This window comes from Monodelphis domestica, chromosome 3 (genome assembly GCF_027887165.1).
Source record: "Monodelphis domestica isolate mMonDom1 chromosome 3, mMonDom1.pri, whole genome shotgun sequence".
In the NCBI taxonomy this organism is placed as follows: Eukaryota; Metazoa; Chordata; class Mammalia; order Didelphimorphia; family Didelphidae; genus Monodelphis; species Monodelphis domestica.
The window spans coordinates 171131564-171156172 of NC_077229.1; the positions used below are offsets into that span (position 1 = coordinate 171131564).

General features: G+C 38.3%; 1 protein-coding gene across 8 annotated transcripts in view; it reads right to left on the reverse strand.

Moving 5' to 3' along the window:
* Positions 1 to 24609, reverse strand: part of VPS13B (vacuolar protein sorting 13 homolog B) — a 1055144-nt gene that overhangs the window by 60349 nt on the left and 970186 nt on the right. For all 8 annotated transcript variants that reach the window (XM_056820764.1, XM_056820763.1, XM_056820760.1 and 5 more), the window contains one exon: positions 11167 to 11322. In XM_056820764.1, the coding sequence (XP_056676742.1) occupies positions 11167 to 11322 (156 nt within the window). The remainder of the gene's footprint in view (positions 1 to 11166; positions 11323 to 24609) is intronic.

Sequence of the window (24609 nt, forward strand, 5' to 3'; positions counted from 1 at the left end):
AAATTTGGACAGAAGTAATGCTTACATTTTTACATAGAATAATTCATTGAGCATATAATTTAATCCTCTATACCTTTGCTTTGTATAAAATAGAATTACTAAACAAATTAATAGAAGTATGATAACAAAGGCCATATTTAACCTATAAAAAACAAACTGCTTCCAAGCATTTCAGAAGCAGTCATTTATAAGTAAACTCAAAATTCTACTTATTATAATTTTACAAATTGCTAAATTTGTAAATTTACTAATTACTAGATTTGTTATTTCCAACAAATAATCTATATGGGCAAGAATGTGAGCACCATACTACAGCATTATTAAACTACTAAAAAACCAAAGGTCTTTATTTGTTAAGACTTGTTAGTTTAATGGAGGTATGTATGTATGTGTGTGTGTGTGAACATATATATATGTTCATGTGTGTGTACATGGCAAACAGGATTAAATTACTTTGCCCAGGCTTACATAACATAGTAAATGTATGAGGCTGGATTTGAACTCAGGTCTTCTTGACTCCATGACCATTGCTCTATTCACTGTGCCATTTAGCTGCTCCCACCATAATTTTTTTTTTAATCCTTACCTTCCATCTTGGAATCAATACTGTGTATTGGTTCCAAGGCAGAAGAGTGGTAAGGGCTAGGCAATGGGGATTAAGTGACTTGCCCAGGGTCACACAGCTAGGAAGTGGCTAAGGCCAGATTTGAATCTAGGACCTCCTATCTCTAGATCTGGCTCTCAATTCATTGAGCCATGCCCCCTCCACCATACATTTTTGAAAGAAATAAAAATAAGTTTTTCCTTTAAAGTTAATCTATACCTTGATTTATCTATTAATTCAAAATTTTTCTTAAAAATTTCTCTTAATTAACTTGAATTACTGAGGCTTGGCATTATTGTTTGTCTGAAACAAATGTTCCTTAAACCTATTCACTATTAGTACCTAGATCTAGAGTCAGAAATCTAGGTTCAAATTCTGTCTCTGTTATTTATTTCCTGAATGACAAGTTGGGTAAGTTGTTTCTTGCTGAGTTTCTTCATTCACAAAATGAGGAGATTGGGTTAGATGACTTCTAAGGTTCTTTCCAGTTCTAAGTCTAAAAGATGATAAAATATGATAAAGAAAACTCATATTAAATATGTTAGTAAAGCAAATTATCTTTAGTGATGTAAATATTTACTTCTGCTTTGTTTGGGAAACTTGTATTTCCCTACTTGCACATATATATTTTTCCATATTTATATGTTTGCGTATGTATATATGATAATGGGCATATCAATATAATCTGATTAAATGCCATTCTTTGCTCTCACCCCTCTTTAATTTTAAAATTCTTTTGGACAATTTCCAATAAAAATCTAAAGGGTAGGCAGCGAGGATGAGGGGAGAAAGAGTAATAACTAGAATTTTGAAGTCTTTTTCACAGTAATACGCAGAGGCGCCAGCTGTACTATGGAGTGCTAGATTGGGGGGTAAATTCTCCTTCTGTGTAGGATAAACACTTTAGATAACTGTTCCATGTAGATTTTTAAGAAAGTTACATAAAAGTAATGGCTGAAATAAATTTCAGAAAGTTCAGAGGCAATGCTATAACTCTCTTCTTACTTTAGACATGCCTAGGACCTGGCAGCTTATACATAGTGCTATTGCTTCAGAAACCTTGGGCCCCATGAGATTAAGAACAGAATTTTGCTGTCTCTCTCAGCAACCATGGAGTATCTGCAGTCATCTGGGACTCTCTTTATTTAAAGACAAAAATCCCCATTTGTGGGTTTTTAGAACTTCATTTCCAACTAAAAAAGCCTGTCAGGCTGACTTTCAAATTTGATTAAAAAAAAAGAAAAAAGAAAGAAAGAAAACCTTTAAAACTAGCCATAGAGACGTGGCTACTTAGAAGAAGAAAATCTAAAATGGTTGCCCCCCATCTAGGCGGCGGTGTCTCATGGCTCCTACCATGCAGGGTTCAGAGACAGGCAAGAGTCTGCTTTTCTTCAAAGTGGCAATATTCACTAAGCCTTCATTTCACAAATTGTGGGTAAAATTTCAGGATTATTTCATCAGTTGAAGACAGATACTTAAGTTAAAAAACAAAACAAAACAGTGCTTCTATTTAACATGTATTTCTAGGTTTTATCCTAATTCCCCTCCTTTTCCCCCTCCCCACAACCTCACAGAGATGTGCACGGAAGATTTCTACATATGATTTTACTTAACAAGTTTTGAAACTCTTATAAGATCAGAGCCAAAAAGATATTGAAGAATGGCTCCTGAACCCCATACGCAATGGAAGATTCTATCTTTAAAATGATTAAAAGAATATGGATATACACCCAGTGAGATTTTCAGAGTCAGTAAAAGCTGCCTCCTTGAAGAGCTGCAAAACGTTTCTCTGTAAGCACTGACCATGTGTGGCCATGGGAAGAGGCACTGAAATTTGACACGCACATTGTTGTCATCTGAATGTGACAGCTAACGGGTGTGGTGTGAGTGTGTGTGTGTGTGTGTGTGTGTGTGTGTGTGTGTGTGCGCGCAGGCAGAGCCCCGGCGGGGGGACCGGCAGCCTTCTGGGCACCAACTCTATGTATGGATTGGGCTCTGGTTTGCTGTTACAGATGTGGTTTGCTGGGCTTCTCATTGTGTGCAGCTCCACCTCTGGCTTTGCTCAAAGTAAACCACCTTCTGACTGTTCCATTTTTGGCCGGCCTGCCCACTGCTGCTGTTTCCCGGCATTCCACAGAATTGCTTTGTTTAGAAGAACTAGCTCTACTCCCCAGCCCTGTTACTCTGCTGCTGACAAGAATTCTGAAACTTGAAGCACAAGGGGTGTGTGCGTGTGTGTGCGTGTGCGTGTGTGTGAGTGTGTGTGTGTGTGTGTGTGTGTGAGCATGCCCACCCATGTGCTTGTTCTAGGAGGGTGGGGGTAGAAAATGTGCTTAAAAAACTAGGCAAGAATTCAGTTCCTTCTTACTTCCTGTGTAAGAAAAGACCTAGGAGTGTATAGATAAACATATGAGCTCAGTCCCATTTACACATTTAGATATGTAAAGATACAACTACTCTGGGAGCCTCTAGTGCTTATTAATGCCTTGGTACTTCCTTTCAAAGGTAAGTGTGATAGGAGTGCTGCTAACATTTCACTAAAGTCGCCAAAAAAAGGTCTTTTCCTGGTTGGCTGATTTCTCTTTACCTTCTGAAAGCACATTCATTAGACAGAGGTGGATAGAGCAGGTCAAAGGCAAGACTGAAGAAAAGAGTGAGGTAGTTCCCAGAGGGAAGCATTACTAATACTTAATGCTGCAAATAAAATTTGGAAAAAACTGGGAATGTTTTTGAACTGGCACCAGATGCCTTTAAAATATATGGCTTAGTCACTAGGAGAGAAGGTGACTTAAAGGATATATGTAGATGGGTATAAGGAAGTTCAAATTTTTTTTAAATCCCACCTTTAGAAAGTTCTTTTGCTTGGTCCTGTTTCAAGTCAATATTTATATTGAGGTTTTTAAAAAGAATATGATTTTAAAGCAAGAAACTGAGGCAATCTGAAGGGAGCAAGTTTACATTTAGTTATTTAAAAAGTAAGCATAGGAGAGATTTCAAAAATATAGTCTTTACCTAACCACCTATAGTTGACTTCTGCCGTATTATCACACAATTTGCAATGAGGAATCTCGGCATAAATTAAACTGTCACTGAAATTTACTAGCCTCATTGAAAATACATAATTTCCAGCCACATAAGAGAATATGTTCTTGTATTCCTATAAAATCCAATTGGCCACAACCATCCCTAAGAGAGTTATTATGGCCAGGGTGGGTGCTAATAATCACTACGCAGAAAGGAGTCAGCAGCCACTTAACTGACTGGTGAGGATTCTGTAATGTATAAATATACATATGTGTGTACATACATGTGTACACATATCAGCATGCATCTATATACAATTTATCTATATGTATATACATGAATACGAACATAAATAGTGGATGCTACTACTTTGACAATCTGTGACTTCATACAATTATTTCTATTTCTCTGTCTACTTGAAAGTTTGCTGAACATTGTCTTCAAAACATCTGAGGCTACAGATGGTCAAAGTATTAGTCCCCACATTTTACAGGTGAAGAGGTATTCTGAGATGAGCTGATTTGAAGAAATCCAAGAAGATAAGCAGCAGGTAACAGGAAGTGAGGTGAGCAGTTTTAAACCAGGGGTGCTTACTTTTTTGTGTCATTCACCCCTCTGACAGTCTAGCCAAGTCTATGGACCCCTGGTTAAAAGAATACTTTTAAATGCATAAAATAAATCACACAGGATTACAAAGGAAGCCAATTATGTTGAAATAGATAAAAAGCCAAGTTCTGATGCCCCAGGTTAAAAAGCTCTTTCTTAGATGAGTGTATAGAAGTTATTAACTTTTTTAAACTTCTTTTTGGGGGCATGAAGAATGATTCTAGCCCTTGAGAAGGTATCAATCTTTGTCTTTATCCCATAGAAGAAATGTCTCTTTCCTCCCCATCAGCCAAGGCATCCTACAATGGAGCTACTGCTTACTAGGAAGCCCTGAGCCCACTGCCACAGCAGAGGAGACAGGAGACAGTTCTTAGGAGTGTGATCTCTGAGGGCAGAGAGGAGAATCATCTCTGGCTACTGAAATGTGAACTTTGGAGGAGAACAGGCCTGGGAAGCAGCGCTAAGAGCCTTGCCTTGCACAGACGCTGCCTCGAGAAGGGAAGGGTCACTGAAGCCCTGGAGCTGCTGGAGGTGTGATTATCTGGACCAAATGTGTTCTATACTAGCATTCCTCTAGGGCTGTGCTCTCAGAAAATGCCTGCTTTCCCCACTGATGCTGTGTATATTTGTGGGAGGGGGTGCCCCACAAGTATTTGCTAGGGGAGAATCTAGCTGACAATAAAGATCATGCTATAATAGTTTGGGGAGCGTGGATTCACAGAATAGGTACTCTTCTCTTAACTTGCAAATGTGAATTTGAAGGTATCCCAGAGGTAGATGCTACAGAGAAATGGAGTCTTTGAGAGACTGTGGCTAGTCAAGTCACGTAAGTAGCAAGAGTATGAGGCAGGATTTGAATCTAGGTCTCTTGACTCAAAGACCAGCAGAGTAGTGACATGACCAAATCTATGTACAAGGAAAAATAATCTGTTTGTGGTATGAACAAGAGAGTAGAAAGGAACAAGATTGGAGAGAAAATACTAGTTAGAATACTATTACAAAAACCTACAAGGGAGATTATTAGGGTAGTATTAGTGATAGTAATAGGAATGGAAAAGAGCCACAGCCTCGGTAGCTATTTGCAGATGAATTTCAAATACAGGAAATCAGGTAAACAGTGGTACCATTGGTAGAAAAATAAAGGCAGGAGGGCCAATAGATTTGGGACAAAATATACTAAATTCAGTTTTAGACATATTGAATATCTGAGTCATATGTTGAATATTCTGCCATTAACTAGATGATGGGCAACTAACATTTCTTTCCATTAATTTTTTTTGTATTACAAGCATTTATTTTTTTCTCTTACTGCCATCCCTGTTGGAAAACAAAAACAAAATAAATATGGATAGTCAAGCAAAGCAAAATAAACTTCTTCAATAACCCTATTCAGAATTTTATGTCTCATTCAGCATCTTAAGTCCCTCATCTCTGTGGCAGAAGGTGGGTAGCTGCTTCAGTCTCAGTCCTCTGGAATAGTGATTAGTCATTTTATTGATCAGAGTTCTTAAGTCTTTCTAAATTGTGTGTCTTTACAATGTTATTATACAAATAGATGCAGAAAAAGCCTTTGACAAAATACAACACCCATTCCTATTAAAAACACTAGAAAGCATAGGAATAGAAGGGTCATTCCTAAAAATAATAAACAGTATTTAGCTAAAACTATCAGCAAACATCATCTGCAATGGGGATAAACTCGAAGCCTTCCCAATAAGATCAGGAGTGAAACAAGGATGCCCATTATCACCTTTATTATTCAACATTGTACTAGAAACACTAGCAGTAGCAATTAGAGAAGAAAAAGAAATTGAGGGTATTAAAATTGGCAATGAGGAGAGCTCATTGAGAGCTCATCAATGAGGAGAGCTATCACTCTTTGCGGATGACATGATGGTCTACTTAACAAATCCTAGAGAATAACCAAAAAGCTAGTGGAAATAATCAACAATTTTAGCAAAGTTGCAGGATACAAAATAAACCCACACAAGTCATCAGCATTTCTGTATATCTCTAACACATCTCAGCAACAGGAATTAGAAAGAGAAATTCCATTTAAAATCACCTTAGACAATATAAAATACTTAGGAATCTATCTCCTGAGACAAACACAGGAACTATATGAACACAACTACAAAACACTTTCCACACAATTAAAACTAGATTTGAGTAATTGGAAAAACAGTACCTGCTCATGGGTAGGACAAGCCAATATAATAAAAATGACCATCCTACCCAAACTTATCTATCTATTTAGTGCCATACCCACTGAACTTCCAAAAAACTTTTTTACTGAACTAGAAAAAACCATAACAAAGTTTACTTGGAAGAACAAAGGATCAAGGATATCCAGGGAAATAATGAAAAGAAAAATACAAAGGAAGGGGGCCTTGCAGTCCCAGATCTCAAACTATATTACAAAGCAGCGGCCATCAAAACAATTTGAAACTGGCTAAGAGACAGAAAGGAGGTTCAATGGAGTAGACTTGGGGTAAATGACCTCAGCAAGACAGTCTGTAACAAGCCCAAAGAACCCAGCTTTTGGGACAAAAATCTACTATTTAATAAAAACTGCTGGGAAAACTGGCAGACAGTGTGGGAGAGATTAGGTCTGGATCAACACCTCACACCCTACATCAAGATAAACTCAGAATGGGTGAATGACCTGAACATAAAGAAGGAAACTATAAGTAAATTAGGTGAACATAGAATAATATACATGTCAGACCTTTGGGAAGGGAAAGATTTTAAAACCAAGCAAGACTTAGAAAGAGTCACAAAATGTAAAATAATTTTGACTACATCAAATTAAAAAGTTTTTGTACAAACCAATATAACTAAAATCAGAAGGGAAGCAACAAATTGGGAAACAATCTTCATAACAAAAATCTCTGACAAAGGTCTAATTACTCAAATTTACAAAGAGCTAAATCAGTTGTACAAAAAATCAAGCCATTCTCCAATTGAAAAATGGGCAAGGGACATGAACAGACAGTTCTCAGATAAAGAAATAAAAACTATTAATAAGCACATGAAGAAGTGTTCTAAATCTCTTATAATCAGAGAGATGCAAATCAAAACAACTCTGAGGTATCACCTCACACCTAGCAGATTGACTAACATGACAGCAAAGGAAAGTAGTGAATGCTGGAGGGGATGTGGCAAAGTGGGGACATTAATTCATTGCTGGTGGAGTTGTGAATTGATCCAACCATTCTGGAGGGCAATTTGGAACTATGCCCAAAGGGCGATAAAAGACTGTCTGCCCTTTGATCCAGCCATAGCACTGCTGGGTTTGTACTCCAAAGAGATAATAAGGAAAAAGACTTGTACAAGAATATTCATAGCTGCGCTCTTTGTGGTGGCAAAAAATTGGAAAATAAGAGGATGCCCTTCAATTGGGGAATGGCTGAACAAATTGTGGTATATATTGGTGATGGAATACTATTGTGCTAAAAGGAATAATAAAGTAGAGGAATTCCATGAAGACTGGAACAGAACCAGGAAAACACTATACACAGAGACTGATACACTGTGGTACAATCGAACGTAATGGACTTCTCCATTAGTGTCAATGCAATGTCCCTGAACAATCTGCAGGGATCTAGGAGAAAAAACACTATCCACAAGCAGAGGACAAACTATGGGAGTTAAAACACCGAGGAAATGCTTGACTACAGGGGTTGAGGGAACATGATTGAGGAGAGACTCTAAATGATCACCTTAATGCAAATACCAACTACATGGAAAAGGGTTCAGATCAAGGACACATGTAATACCCAGAAGAATCGTGCGTCGGCTATGGGAGAGGTGGTGGGAGGGGGGAAGGAAAAGAAAATGATCTTTGTTTCCAATGAATAATGTTTGAAAATGACCAAATAAAAATGTTTAAAGCAAAAATAAATAAACAAACAAATAAATAAACAAAATGATGTTATTATACAAATTGTTCCCCTGGGTCTAGTCACTGAACCTTGCATTATTTCATAAAAGTCTTCCCAGGTTTCTCTGAAACTGTCTCTTCCATCATTTCAGGAACAATCTTTTTGACTCTCAGTTTGCTCAGGAGTAAAATGAGAGTGGGGATGATCATATATAAGATGTCTTTCACCATTAAAATGAACAATTCACAGCATTATGTTGTTGTGGAATCATTTCAGTCCTGTCTTTGTGACCCCATTTGGGGTTTTCTTGGCAAGGATACTAGAGTGATTTGCCATTTCCTTCTCCATTTCATTTGACAGATGAGGAAACAGAGGCAAATAGGGTTAAGTGACTCGCCCAAGGTCACACTGCTAGTAACTGTCTGAGGCTCGATTTGAATTCATGTTCTCTTGACTTCAGGGCCGGAGCTCGAGCATGTCCTACACAACAAGTGGATAATAACTGGGAAAGGTAGATGCCAAGCTCTACCTCCCACTATGGTCATGGTATGTGATAACTGGTTGAAGAAACTGGGGATTATTTAGCTTGGAGAAAAGGAGACACAGGTACCACAACAGCCGTCTTCAAGTTACCTGAAGGACAGTTACGGATTAGGCTTGTTTTCCTGGTCTTAGCTGGCCGAGTGGGAACAATGGGAACAGGTAGAAAGTGCAAAAGGAAAAATGTGGGCTCAGTGTAAGAAGGAAAGCCCCCCAACCAATTAGAGATATTCTGAAATGGAGCACGCTACCTCCGAGGGAGGGGGATCCTCCTGGGAATGATGGAACGAGGCTTTTTAAAAACCTGATTCTTGGACAAGATAGCCTTTGGGGTTCCTTCTCACTCTGGTGTTTGGTGATTCTGCCCCCGAAGCCTCCACGGCAGCAACACTGGCTGGTTTCCCCTTCTCCAGAGTACTGCACATCCCTCTAATCTCTCAGTGCTATTCCTGGAACACCCCACTCATTTCTTCTCTGCCTGTCCCCATCCTCTCCACCTCGCCTTGCCCAGTGTGGCAGAATGGCAAACACAGCAGCCTTGGGATCAGAAAGCCAAAGGCCGACGCTCTAATTCTCTGCCTTAGAAGTTGTGTGACCTTGGGCAAACCCTGAAAGCCCCCTGAGCCTCGGGGCCCGCTGATGAGGTATAAAATAGGGAGAATGATATTTTTACAACTGACCTCCCAGAGCATCGTGTGAAATAACGCCCATGAAAATGCCTCGTTATCTACGTGCTGCTTGCTGCGGTGGCTGGGAATGCTCAGCTCCCATCCTAAGGCAATGCGTTCCCTCTCACAGGAGGGATTCAGAAAGATGCTGGATGGTCATCTTTCAAAGTCTCAGAGGAAGAGATGAATGCATGAATGGGAAGGGAGTTGTCTAAATGGCTTCTCAGGTCCATACCAATTCTGAAAGTCTGTGATTTACTACAGCTAGCCTCCTCCAAGAAGCCTTCCCTGACCTCTCCAACAATGATCTCTTCCTTGGAACTCAGTTAATTCAATAAGCCTTTTTCAAGGGCCTAGTATATGGAAAGGGCTGTGCCAGAAGAAGAATACAAAAATAAAAACCAGGCGCTGTGTTCAAGGAGCTACATTCTCCTGGAGGGTTTCACTACCTACGTATAAAAGTAAATACAAATAGGACATAAAGACTTCATGCATCAGGTGGAAGCTGGGCTGAGCCTTGAAGGAAGAATAGAAGTGAGGACCAAGGCAGGGGGACAGGAGAGAGCACATGTCGAGATCAGTCCAGGCTACCAGCCCTGGAGGGGAGACCAGATGGGTGTTTTAGTAGAAAGGGCATTCGATTTGCAGTCCAAGGATCTGGGTTCAAATCCTCACGCCTGTCACTTACCATCTATATGACTTTGGAAAAGTTATTTAACTCCTCCAGGCTCTAGTTTTCTCATTTAGAAACAAAGAGTCCTGGCCTGTCCAGAGTTCTTAGTCTATGAAGATGGGATCTTCACTGAGCACTATAATGAGGTTTTAAAAAAATGTGACTGACAGCAAGTCAGGAGGGTCCGTGCCCTACCCTTTGTGTCTTCCTTAGTCCCTCCCAGACACTCATGAATGCCTGACGATTGGTGCGGGGCGACTGCACAGCTTCTTCTCGGTCCTTTTGCTGAGTAGATGCAAAGTTCCACTCTGACGATCAGGTGCAAACCAGGCACGTATCCTTCGTACTGCTCATCTTACTCACTGTTTCCTGTTTAACTACTGGCATATGGCAATGGAAAAACCATCGCTGAGCTCTAAGAAAGATTCCCCTTATTTCCAGAGATGGGGCGCTGGTCGTCATGGGCCTCACTCTCCCCAGCCTGACATCCCAGTAGGGATGCAGATGGACATGGTAACGTGCTCATGGCAAATCCAGTTATTGCGCAAGTCCTGGAGCCAGTTTTCAGATTTTAATACTTCCTATCCTTTCCTTTATGTCTTGTCATAGGCCCAATGCTTGGAAAACATTTTTAAAAAACCACATTTTCAGATCTTTAGGATGCAAAAAAGTATCAGATATTGCCCTCCCCTCCTCTTACACTTTAGAGCTTAAAATTTCATGGCCAAAAGGAAGTTTTATAAAATACATAAAATATGTGCTGAGAGTGGAGGCTTTATATGCCAAGAGTCAGATGGGGAATGGATTTTTACTATAGTTAGTAGGAACCTCTGGAAAGGAAAATGGCTTCTGGAGTCCCGTATCTAGGCTGCCCTAAGGGGGGACTCCTTCCTCCCCCCCCCATATTCCCAACAGCCTTTGTTTTTCTCTCACTAAACAGGCCTCTGGGCCCCTCGCAGAAGGAGACAGAAGGAGAGGAGGAAGCCCTGTCATGGCTCGGCTGCTCCTTCGCAGCTCTGGGAGTGATGAGGTGGCCAGAGGGCTAAGGCCACTCTCCTCCTTAGCATCACTTCGCAGGTAGGGCCAGGGTCCTCAGGAGGGGCTGGGGGAGTCCTAAGGGACAGGGAGCTGTCCTGGCTCACGCCCCACACTCTGCAGGGCACTTACCTGTCTCTGGACTCCTCCGAGGGGCTGGACCTTGATGATGAGGGATGCGGTGCGGCCCTTGTACTGGATTGTTCTGATAAAAGTCCCGGCACTGTCCACACTGAATGGCTCTGACCAGCGCCAATTCCCCCAACCTTCAATACAGATGTGTAACAGCTGGAGAGAAAAAACAATAATCGTCTTAATGCCAAGCTGCCAACAAAAATCTAGCACTGAGCTGAAAGTCTTATTGCTGGGAAACCTTCCTATTTGTAATATTTAGCATCTGTTTTCTTTCGAATCTGTATTATTCATCCACTCTCAGCTTATTCAACCCTACTAAGAATAGCAAACATAGCCCATAGAACCAATATGGCTTTCCAGATCCCTTTTTAAAACTTGTAAATAATTGTGCTATCAAATTGTAAAGGGTCTGTTGAGCTTTGGAGAAAAGGCCATTTCATTAATCCGGAGGGCAAGAAGGTTCAATTGTGAGATCAAAGGATTTTGGTCTTGGCCTACAGTGTAGTCTTCTAATAGCTCGAAAGTAATTAGAGCTAAATTTAGTATCTAGTTATTTTTTACCGTAACTTGCCATTTTCCCTTATTTTCCCCTCAGAATAGACAAATAAGTTTGGGATATAGCTCATCTATATGCCTATGTAATGTGTCAAATCAGAAATTCTGCAGGCTTCCCAAGAAAATGAAATGAGAATATCTTTGCTCCTTTATTGAAAAAAAAATACCTTTTTACCTGTTATTCCATACATTCTATTCTTTCATTCTACATGTGATGGAACAGAGTCCTGGAGAAGGGCAGGGACTGTTCCAAAGTCACAAGATAATAATAATAACAATGACAACAACTTACACTTTGAGTTTATAGAACGCTTTCTATACCCCAACAATCCTGTGAGGTAATTACTGCAAGTAGCAACAGCAGTAATAGACTCTTACATTGCATTAAGCCAGTTTGCAAAGAGCTTCCTGCACGTCACCGACTGTGAGGGTAGGGCGATCATTCTCCCAGTTTTACGAATGAGGAAACAGTCTGAATGAACCCTTCTTGGGGGGAGGCTGATGAGGGGATTTGGGTTCACGTAGCAGTTGGACTTAGATGGCCTTTGAGGGTCCCTTCCCCTTCAAGGCCATGCGACAAGTAGGTGATCAAGAGGGGTTTATGAAAAGAGATCTTTCTGACTCTACAATACTCCACTCTGCCAGACTGTCGCTATCTCTATTCCTATTTTATAGATAAGGAAACGGAGGCTCAGAAAAAACAAACAATTCATGATTGTTTCTAGCAATGTCTGAGTGATGGAGCCTTGGGTGTGTTCACTTCTAAAAATTCTCCACTGTAGCAATGATACCTAAAGGAGCCTCTACTGTAATGTAGGGGCAAAGGAAAGCGAGAGGAAATCTACAGAAGAAAAGAACAAGCCAGTAAGAATGACCATGCCTTGGTGGGTGGGTTGCTTAATTTTGCTGAAATGCTTTTTTTTATCTTTTCCCTTTTCATCCTTTGTTTTGAGGGACAGCTCTCTGGGTAGGGAAAGAGGAAGGGATATATTTGACAAAAAAGGATGATATAAAAAATCAAAGATGTTAATTTAAAAAATGTAAATAAAAGCTAGTCTCCCTCTTTCAACTCCTTTAACAGACAAAGAGATATACATACATGGAAGGATGGAATTGAAAGCCTGCATGGCCAAGTCTGAGACCCGTGTCTCACTTCTCACCTTCTGGTCATGCAGGTTCACAACTTTTGTTTCATTCTTTACTTTTCACTCAATTGTGTCACATAGCCAAAATCCTCATCAAGTCTTGTCAATTGTGTTTCCACAACATTTCTTACATCTGTGTCCTCTCCCAGGGACATGGCCGCTCTCCTTTGGCACCTTGTGACCTCATTCATGCAAGCGCTCCCGTTTACCTTACCTCAAGTGTTTCTTTTCTAGAGCCCATCTTCTACCCAGCTGTCAAAGTGATGTTCCTAGAGCAGAGTTCTGACCATGTTCTCCCCTGCTGAGTAACTTTCAGTGGTCCCTGACTAAAATATGGAGTCCTCTAAAGTCAAGTCAACCATCAGTTATTAAATGTTGTCCTAAGTTCTGGGGATACAAATATGCCAAAAACGGATGGGTGGTTCCTGCCTTCAAGGAGTTTACATTCTAATGGGAGACAACAACACATAAAATAAAAAAGCAGTATATCATGTCTGATTTTCATAACTTGTCAGCAGGTTCTAGAACCTGCTCAAATGGATCTATGATTTCATTGGTCTGGATAGTCCCCCCAGTAGTGGAGTACACAATCTATCCATGCTTCCCCATCCTGTATGTCTTTTCTGTGTGTACCAAAGAGTTCGCCACAGGGAATCTACCCAGTGTTCTGTAAGCCTTCCCTTTTACCTGACAATATGAAGATACCAATGGAACACTGTGTGACAGGTGACAAGTCCATCTTTTCTTCCTATCAAAACTTTCCCTGATATCCATAATGTAAAATATAGGGCATAACGCAGTAAAATTATGATAAAAAATATGAATACATGATAAAGACCTAAATGGAAAATGAATAAACAACATCCTCAATAATTAGTGAGTAAAAAGTTAAATCATGGAAAAATAACAAATTTTGTGAATGAGAATTATAGAGGATGAAGTTACAATAGAGTAAAACCTATATCTCCAAACTATCTGTAAAATGGTGGAAGACTGAATTAAAAAAAATGAAAATGGGGAAAGATTCAGAATATGTAAAGTGAAATAAACAAAATCTTCAGAAACAATGATTCTGAAACACAAAACTACAAACTTTAAACATGAAAAATGGGCATGAACAAAACAATAAAACACCAAAATTAACAAAAATAGCCAACCTAACTAACCTGACCTCAGAAAAAGAAACTAAATCTCTTAATGAGGAGAAAAAACTTAACTTAAAACAAACCAACCTTCAGGTTTAGATGGATTCACAAGTATTTTTATCAGTCATTTTAAAAATTAATAAACATTATATTATAAAAAATGTTTTGAAAAAATAGATAAAGAAAGCACACAACTCAATTCAATGAGGCAAACTTAGTTCTGGATCTTGATTTCCAAGGTGGGGGAGAAATAAAGTAAATATCAATAACAATAGGAAGATAATTAGGAAAATAAATCAAATTAAGTCATCAGATTTATTATTTAAACTCATGGCATGCTGATAGACACTGAAAATAAATTATTTATTAAAATTTATAACTCATTCATAGTCAAAATACTAATAAGCACAAGAATAGTAAGTTATTCAGTTAACAGATATTTATTAAGCATTTTTTATTAGGCATTGTGCTAAGTTCTGGAGATACAAAGAGAAAAAACCAACAGTTCTTGCTTTAAAGAAACTTAAATTCAAATAGGGGAAATAACCATAATTAGGCATGTAAAATATTATATAAAAAGTAACTAGAAGATCATCTCATAGAAGAACTAAAGGATCTTTCCAGGTTATAAAATAATAGCATTTGTATAGCAGTTTTAAAGTTTACAAAGTTATATGTGTTAACTCATTTGATCTGATTAAAAGTATTTTCCCCAAACCAAGAATTAGCATAATTTTTTCCCCAAACCATCACCTTCCTTGTATACTTAGTATTGTTTCCAAGGCAGAAGTACAGGAAGGGCTAGGCAAATGGGATTAAGTCACTTGGCCAGGATCACATAGCTAAGAAGTGTCTGATATCCCAGTTGAAACTAGAGCCTCCAGTTTTCTAGGCCTGATACTCAATCTAATGAGCTAGTCTCCAAAAGAAAAATGGTCAAAGCATATAAGTACTCATTAGAAGTGTAAATTATAAAAAAGTATAAGTGCTAAAAATCACTAATAACCTGAGCAATGGTCATTAAAACAACTCTGATAAAAATTTCATATCCATCAAATTGGCAAAAAGAGCACAAGATGGAAAAATTCAATGTTGGCAAGGACAAGGAAAAATAAACACTAATTCTGGACTGCTGGGGCAGTTGTGAATTGGTCCAACTGTTCTGAGAGGCAATTTAGAATTATGTAAGAATAGAGATAAAACTATTCACATCTTCTGATTTGGAAAAATCACTATTGGATTAGGAGGTTATTGCCCTGAAGAAAAGATTGATTTGTATAAAAACATTTACAGCAATACTATTTGTAAAAGGAACATGCTGGATACAAAGTGTGTGCCCAGTGGGAGATGGCCAAGTCAATTGTGATATAGAAAGTTAATGAATTTTTATTGTTCCCTAGGGAATAAGGAATAGAAAGAATTCAAAGAAATGTGGAAAGACCTAAGGAAATGATGATGAATAAAGGCGAACCAGGCCTAGAAAACTGGAGGCTCTGGGTTCAAATGGGAAATCAGGTACTTCTTAGCTATGTGATCCTGGCCAAGTCACTTAATCCCATTTGCCTAGCCCTTCCTGCCCTTTACTGACTGATGTAAAAACTACATAAATGAAAACAATCTTAACAGGCAACAAAACTCAGTAGATGATGTCAGTAGTGACCAACCACCTGATCCTTTTTCAAATGTTTAAAAAATATTAAATTCTTTTTCTTTTAACCATTACCTTCTATCTTAGAGTCAATACTGTGTATTGGCTCCAAGGCAGAAGAGTGGTAAGAGCTGGGCAATGGGGGTTAAGGGTCTTGCTCAGGGTCACACAGCTGGGAAGTGTCTGAGGCCAGATTTGAACCCAGGACCTCCCATCTCTGGGCCTGGCTCTCAGTCCACTGAGCTACCCAGCTGTCCCAAAATATTAGGTTCTTACAGTGTAAGGTAGGCAATACTACAAAACTGAAATGACTCTTTTCTGCGGCTCTATTTTCAGGCACTGGATAGTGTGGGATTTTGGATTGTGAACGTACTAGAATACTGTATGATGTGTTAAGTCAAAATTTGTTAACAAAAAAGTGGAAAAAACCAAAAAGGGAACATGGTGTCTTTAGTCACAATTTGATAGCCACTAGTTTTCCTTCAAGGCTATCTTTCAGATATTTACATCCACCACCCTGTTTTGCTTATAAAACACAAGAAAATTAGTACAATTGGATATGGGTAGAGAAAGCAAGACAAAATAATTGTTCCTTTAAAAAGTGTATTTAAGTTAAAATATATAATATCATGTATATCATGAATAAAATTTTTTAAAAAGCAATGGTATAATGGGGAGAGTCAGAAGTCTTGGGTTTGAGTCTTCACTTTCCCAATTAGCTGTGTGACTTTGGGTATAGTACTGTATTTCTCTGAACTTCAGATTCCTTATCTGTAAAATTTGTTTTATAGATAATGTGCTGTTTACAAAGTTACTCACTATAGAGTGGATGTTTTAAAATGCACTAGTAGTAGTAGTAGTAGTAGTAGTAGAGCATTTGTAGAAATAGTAGAATATAAGCCTTTTGATTATAGAGAACTATTTATTTTTGTCTGTATCACTAGTGCAAACTGCCTTCTACGTGGTAGATACTCCCAATAAAGTTTTGTTCAATTGAATTGTTAGTGCAACAGTCCTGAAGTTGTTTTCTTTCACTTCAAATGTCTACAGTGGCTCAAATGGGCAGTATTCTCTTAAATGCTTTGCTTCATTTATGTTCAAAAGAGCAATTCTTCCTGAAAGCATTATAAAAGTATTGTCACAATGTACTAAAAAATAATGAGATTAAGAAAGAGGAAACTGAAGATCAATTATAATACCTGGGAATTAACTATAATAAAAATGTCAGTTGAAAATTTAAAAATGTATATCTAGTTTTAAGACAAAGAAAAAAGTCTTCATAAGTGCTATGATAAAGGTCATTGGTTGTCACAATGATGATTTTTTCCAGAGGGGTGGTGGGGGTGGTGTCAGTGCAAAATTGAATATGAATCCCCAGCAGTAGGTGTTTTTTTGGAGCCCTTGAGGAAAGATAGTTAAGATTTGAAATGACTATTCAATGCAGGCTCACCAGCTACAAAAATATCTAGGAAAGCAAATACCTTTAGGGAAAATATGGTTCTATATACATATTCCATGACATAAAAGTGCCCAGACTATCTTTGATGTTTAAATATTAGTTACATTAAATGGGAAAAAAATTGCCATGGTTGGAACCATTTCAATTTTTTATGGTGGCAACTGGGAATAGAGCTCAGAGCACACACAAAACTAAAAGCAACAAGAAAGCTGTTTACTTTGGAGAGACTAGTAGCTGGAAATGACAAAGAAATAATGAGGCAAGGTACTCAAGGGTCAACTCCAGCTATATTTTGGTGAGAATTCCGTGTGCTCCAAAGACAGATTGAGTCTTCAGGGCAGAGATGGACCCGAGGACTGGTAGGATTTGCATAGGAACTTAGTTTTCAATAGCCCCCATGTGGGAGCAACTCACTGGATGACTGAATGTCACCGAGGAATAAATATACTGTCAGCTCTCGTTTGGCAGCTACTCATTATCAGAATGTTGGCACAGCAATGACTCTTCTTTGAATTATGAAAATTCAGATGCTTTTGGAATCAGTTCCCACAGAAAAGGAACAAAGTGAAGAAAACATATTTGTCACACGCCTTCCCTAATGTGCCATTAGGAGGGTATTTGCAGTGCTCAGGCTCCTCATAAAAGCATCTAAATCCTACTGCAATTAGACTTTCACAAGTGCTTAAGGAATCTCATATGTTCTTAGGAGAGGAAACCCTCCAAAAAAAATTCTGAAGAGGTCAGGAAAAGACTTACCCAGGCCATCCCCGTGAACCGCAGCAACAGCAACGTTAACCACTGCAGTCTAACAATGAAACGTTAACAGTCTAACAACGATGTGCATTTGGGGTCTACACTGGACCCACTAAAGTGCAGGTGAAGGGTAGGGGAGGAAGAGAAGATGGGGGAGCTTTGCTTTTACTTCTGTTGAGGTTTCAGCAAGGCTGTGGAATTAATTCTGTTGTTGCTGGACATAAGCCCTGAATTGACTGCAACCAAATCTCCTAAGTTTATCAATTGAAATGTCTTCAAAACAAATACTTCTTCATTTCCCTCCCAACCCATCTTTTGAAAATCATAGCATCAAGATTAAAATTCTTAGAACTTGTGCTCAACTCATTGGTTCAAGGAAAAGTTCATTCACTCATTCACAAACCTCATTCATTCATTCATTCATTCATTCATTCACTGGATATTAATTGAGGGCCATCAAAAGACTCTGAGAAAGAGAAAGATTACCAATTACCTATTCTCAAGGAGCTTAGTAAAAGAGCTGTATCCAGGTAACACTAGATAGTAACAATAATAGCTAACATTTAAATGGTACTCACCCTGTGCCAGAAACTGTGCTAAGTACTTTACAATTATTATTCATTTGGTCCTCATAACAACTCTGGGAGGTAGGTACTATTATTATTATCCCCATTTTACAGATGAGGTAATGGAGACCCAGGTTAAGTGATTTGCCCAGGGTCATACATAAGTAAGTTTCTTTTTTTTTAAATTTTATTTAATTGATTAATTAAGAAAAATTTTCTATGGTTACATGATTCATGTTCTTTCCCTCCTCTCCTCCCACCCTACTCCTTAGCCAATGTGAAATTCCACTGGGTTTTACATGTGTCATTGAACAAGACCCATTTTCATATTATTGATAATAATTGCACTAGGGTGATCTCCCCATCAACCCATGTGATCAAGCCGTTGTTTTTCTTTTGTGTTTCTACTCCCACGGTTCTTTCTCTGCATGTGGATAGTGTTCTTTCTCATAAGTCCCTCAGAATTGTCCTGGATCATTGCATTGCTGCTAGTAGAGAAGTTCATTACATTGGATTGTATCACAGTGTTTCAGTCTCTGTGTACAATGTTCTCTGGGTTCTCTGCTCCTTTCACTCTGTATCAATTCCTGGAGGTTGTTCCAGTTCATATGCGATTCCTCCAGTCATTATTCCTTTGAGAATAGTATTCTATCACTAACAGATACCACAACATAAGTAAGTTTCTGAGACTGGATTTGAGTTTAGGTCTTTCTGACTCAAAGCCTAACCCTCTATCCACTTTACCAAGTAACGAAAAAAAAAAGGAAGCATGAAGTTAATGACAAAAGAGAGAAGTATAAGCCAGGGGTTAGCGCAGTTCAAAGAAGAGAGAAATCAATTCTGACTGCAGTGGTAGTTCTTAATTTTTTTGTGTGTATTATGGATTCTTGTGGCAGTTTGATAAAACCTATGGGCTCAATCTCAGAATAATGTTTCTAAATGCAAAATATATATTATTTTTATATTTATTTATATTTTATATTTATTAAAGTTATATATTTATATTTGTAACATATATTTTACAAAAGGATTGTAAAGAAAACTAATTACATTGTAATGATGCTATCAAAAATTATTTTTAAAAGTTAAGGCCAACTTAAGAGTCCTTGGACTATAGTAATCAGTGAAATTACATAAAAATATGTGAACAGGATCTTAAAGGATGGATAGCATTTCTACCTATATGTATGTGGGAAAGAAAGGCTTTCTAGGTAAAGGGAATAATGTGGAAAATTGTATGGAGGTGGGAAAGGCAGAAGGTGTTTTGGGGAAGTAGTTCGGTTTGGCTGTCAAATAGAGTAAGAATTGTGTGAGATAGTGTAGAAATGATGGAAGGTTTTTAATGTCAGGGGAAGAAATGTGTATACTTTATTAAATATGCAGTGGGAAGCCAATGAAGAGTTCTGAGCTTCTTCATAGTGTGTGACATAATAAAAAAATGACCTGAAGAAGATTAATCTGGAATTGGTATGCAGGGTATGTTGGGAAGGAGAAAAGACTCACTGCATGGGGACCAGCTAAGAGTATTCAAGAAAAAAACATAGGTATGAGCTAAGGAAGAGGCAGTGGGAATTGAAGAGATAAACATTAGAGATTTAAGGAAGCTGTTTCCTTTCTTTTCCAATGTACTTTTTGTGTATCCTTAATGATTAATATATATTCTTTTTTTTCCTTCTTTTTTCTTAAGGATTTTTCTTTTCCATTTCTTATCCATTCTACAACTACTTTTTCTAGGCAGGATTTTTCTTCTTTTTGGTCTACTAAAGTGATGTGTTAAATTTTCCATTACAAAAAATAGTCAAGTGAGAGATACTCTTGTTTGAACTTTTCAATGGGAACCAAAAAGCAATAAGTCAGGTTTACAGTGGCCACACTAGTTGGAAGGTCCCAAGTGGCTATTTTTTTTTTCCTCTAACAGGCCCCCCAGTGCTCCTCTGGCAGCCTGACCAAACTTGTAGTTTTTCCATTGAAATACTCAAGTGGGAGCATAGGCAACTTTCAACTCAGTTTTTCAATACAAAATAAAACTCAACTGCTGATCATGGGCCTGGGGATAATAGCAGTGAGGACCACCCACAGTCATATCCAAGGGGAGAATTCCTGAGTGGTTAGAATAAGGAGAAAAGAAAAACAAAACTAAAAACTATGAAAATAGGGGACATTAAGGAAGGGGATAGAAGAAGGTACAGTAAGTAAATATTTTTTAAAATTGTTCTTTATAATAGAAACTGATCAACATACTAGATAAGTTTCTATAAACCCTAATATGTTTCTAGTCTTTTAAAATATATCTGTAAAAATTGCCCTTGCCTCAGTTTTGTTTTTATAATCACAATGAGAAATTTGGCTTCATTTCCACCCTCATTTTGCCCATTAATTTATTATTGTACTCTCCACTAACTTTCCATAACTTTAAAATCAGAACAATCTAAAATACTTCACTCATATTCCTTAATCTCAACCTTTAGGGAAAATATGATCCTATCCACACGTGTAGTAGATATTGTTAAGAACAGAAAATCTTAGAAAACAATAGTTATGTAAAACAATTGTCAGAAACAACTCAGATTCAATAAGCAAGGAAAATCTTGGGACTTAACTGGATCAGTTTTCTGAGTTTCCAAAGATTAAACATTGGGAGCTTTTTTAGGGGAGAGGGTCCAGCTGAGTGACTTAATCTTCATAAAGAATTCCCCAAGAGGAAATTTTCTCTCCCAAGGCAAAGGAGCAATTGTTCTGCACTTAATAGCCTTAGAGAACTTCCCAGGGCCACTGAGAGGTTAAAAGATTTCCCAGAGCAGCAAAGGTCTAATGTGTCAGTGGCTGGATTGGAACTGAGCTCTTTCTGACCCAAAGCTGTCCCACTCTCTGAAATTCTACACAGGGTTTTTCTTATCAACTACTAATGCAAAATAAGGCAACTCTAAAAGACAATATTTTCCTGATGTTTTATACTAATGCTTGTGGATAATAAGCTGGGATCTTGGGTATTAAACCAAGGATCACTTGGGGAAAAGCTCCAAATATTTTGCAAAGATTCACATTTCTAATATCTTTCTAATACATTGATGTGTTTTACATGTGTAAGGATATTTTGGATTAGGTTGTAAGTTAATATGTTCCCTGCAGGCCACAATTCAGTCATTCTGATGTTCAAGCAGAAGCATCAAGGAGACTTCCAGCAAAACATAATAGATGAGCATTCCCAGTGAAAATTAAGTTACAATGTTTCAAAAGCAATATAAAGCCTTATCTTCTGCAAGATAATATCTGGAAAGTAAATTAAGTAGATTTAAGTGAAGTCATGTGTTTGGAATGTGGAATCCCAAGTGAAAACGACAGTATGTTTCACACCGATAGATTAGCATAAAAATAAAATAAAAAATTTATCTTGCTCGTTATTGTTTTTTAAGTGGTCCTGAGTGGCTTAGTTAAATTTCAAAGATTGTCCGGAGAATATGAAACATCTTTAAAAAAATTAAACTGGAATCTTTCCAGAAAATGGCTGATGCTTGATGTTGCCGTGTCTCAAAGCTAGAAGCCAAAAGCCCTAAATATCCTTTTACACTTATGGAACATAAACTAATATAAACAAATGATAATTTAGTAATGAATAGTGATGAATTATTTTTCAGTTACATAGCTTAGACTTTCCTGTAGTTTGTTATGGCAAGGTATTGGAAGAGAAAAAATAAACAGCATTTTGAAGTAAAGTTTAGTGAGATGGAAATGCTCTTTCTTTAGGGATCTAATAAAATATGTAAGTTTTTGTCCATACTATGCAACGTTATAGGGATGCTCATCTTTCAGTAAAATGTATAATTTCATGATATTTTAGTCCATAAGAATTACTGTGCAGAGTTATGATAATAACAACAGTTCATTTTTAACATGGGAAAGCCCTTTTTTTCATAATAACCCATTAGGACAGTATTTCATTCTTTTTTACAAATTTTACAAATGAGGAAACTAAGGCTCCATCCAGGTGAAGTAACCTATTGATGATTATATAGCTAATAAGTTGCTTCACCCAGTAAATCGGTAGCTAGGCTAGAAGCTGAATTCAAGAGTTCTCACTCCCTGTTCTGTCCATTTCATTTTGCTGCCTTTGCCCTGCCACAAGGCTGCCATCTAAAATAATCACAAAGGCCACAAGATAAGGTAGTGCCAAGAGGCCTGCAACAAAGCACTGCCCTGGGCACAGCAGGAAAAAGAGTTTGTGATGACTACAAAGTCCTACTCTCAAAATGACTTTCATGAGAAAAAGGTATTAAAAACTCAAACAAATGTAAATATGAAAATTGTTGCTAGAAATGGCATTAATATGCAATAGGACTGTGACAAAACATCGGGGCCTCCTGGTTAAGTCATCCTGGAGGAGAAAGATCTTTGCAGTCCCTTTGGATGCTCAAAGGTAACAATGCTACTCAGAAGGGGAGTCCACTCCAAATGCGCGGGCATTGCCATTAGCATCCAACCTTCCTTCTGGGATTCCCTGAGAGTCTTGGTGAGTAGCCTAGAAAATGTCCCATGGCTCAAGAGCTATTTTCTTATGAGGACAATCACTATTCTGTATGAGGATCATCAATTGCCCTTTTTATTTTGGTTCCTTTTTAGGCCTTACAAAATCTTAACCCAATGCATTAAACACATTATAAAGACCACCTTGTTAACTGCTGGGAAAGTGATAAGGACTAGCTACAATACAATTCCTGCCCTCATGGAGCTTCCAGTCTAGGAAGGACCAGTTTAGAACTGCAGTTAAGAAAAGGTTAGAAGCCATTCACCTAGACTTTCGTTTAGAATAGATTCACTAATGGCCACATTATTAGTACAGACTTAGTGGCTAGGATCAACAATGACAAAGAGAAGGTCCTAATGTTCAATAAGCTAATCTTCATAGGGAATTTCAATGATATGAGGATAGTTTTGCCAAAGCGCAGATGAAAACCAATGAGCCTTGGTAATGATGATAGCAAGCATTTCCATAATTTAATGTTTTACGGTTTGCAAAGTACTTTGCATGTTATCTCCTTTGATCCTTAGAACAACCAGAGAGGGAGATGTTGCTCTTTTCTCCATTTTGTAGAAAGGGAATCTGAGGCACAGAGAAGTTGGGCTTCTTGCCCAGGATCATAACACTAGGGAGTATCTCAGGCAGGATTTGAACTCGGGTCTTTCTGACTCTGAGTACAGCACTCTATTCAGTCAGATGACGAGTCTGATCACACCACTAGACAACGCAGGTTTTGAAATCAAGGTTCTGACTCTAAGTCCAGCGTGCTGGCTCCCAGTCAATGCTGCTCTGGTCAGGTCATAGCACAGAGACTCGCTGACGACATGTCTGTGACATTGAGACTCTTCAGTTGTTGAAGCCACAAGGTCTATTATTACAATAACTCAGGTTAAAGAAGTGCTTATGATACTGCCAATGATTTGGAGCCCTGTAAGGGATGGGCACAGCATAGCATTTTGTACATGCTCCTATAGGCCTTTGATTTGAGCTTAAAGGTACAGACAGCATTGGTGAACCTATGGCACATGTGCTGGAGCGTGCCAGAGGGGTTGCTCCTCTCCCCCTCTCCACATGCCTGAGGATGTTTCTCCCATCTCCTGCCCCTCTGCCCAGCAGCCCAATAGGGAGCCCATACTCCCCTTCCCTGTCTGGGGTAAGACAGAGGGCTCCATGTGGCATAAGAGTGTCATTTGGGCACTTGGTCTCTAAATGTTTGCCATCACTGGTCTAGGAAATAAAGTTAACTTTATACATTATCTCATTTGATCTTCACATCCACCTGTTCAGTGGGCAGGACAAGTATTATATACTAAACAGGTTCTGGCTGATTAAGTGTCCTAGATCACATGACCAAGATCACAACTGCAAAACGTAAGGTAAAGGCTGGTCTTCTATTCCCAAATCTAGGATTCCTCCTCTATGCCACATCACAATCTGATTTTGTATTATAGTTATCTGTTATTTTTATTTCTCCAACTGGTCTATAAATTCCTTTAGACTAGGAGTAATGCCTTATTAATCTCTCATTCTAGACTCAAGCTTCCTTGTATATATATTAAGTGCTTAATCAATGTATGTTGACTTTAATGGAAATGAAAAGAGATGGATATAGAACCAGCCTGGGAGTGTGTGTTGACCTTTTCTTTCAGTGTG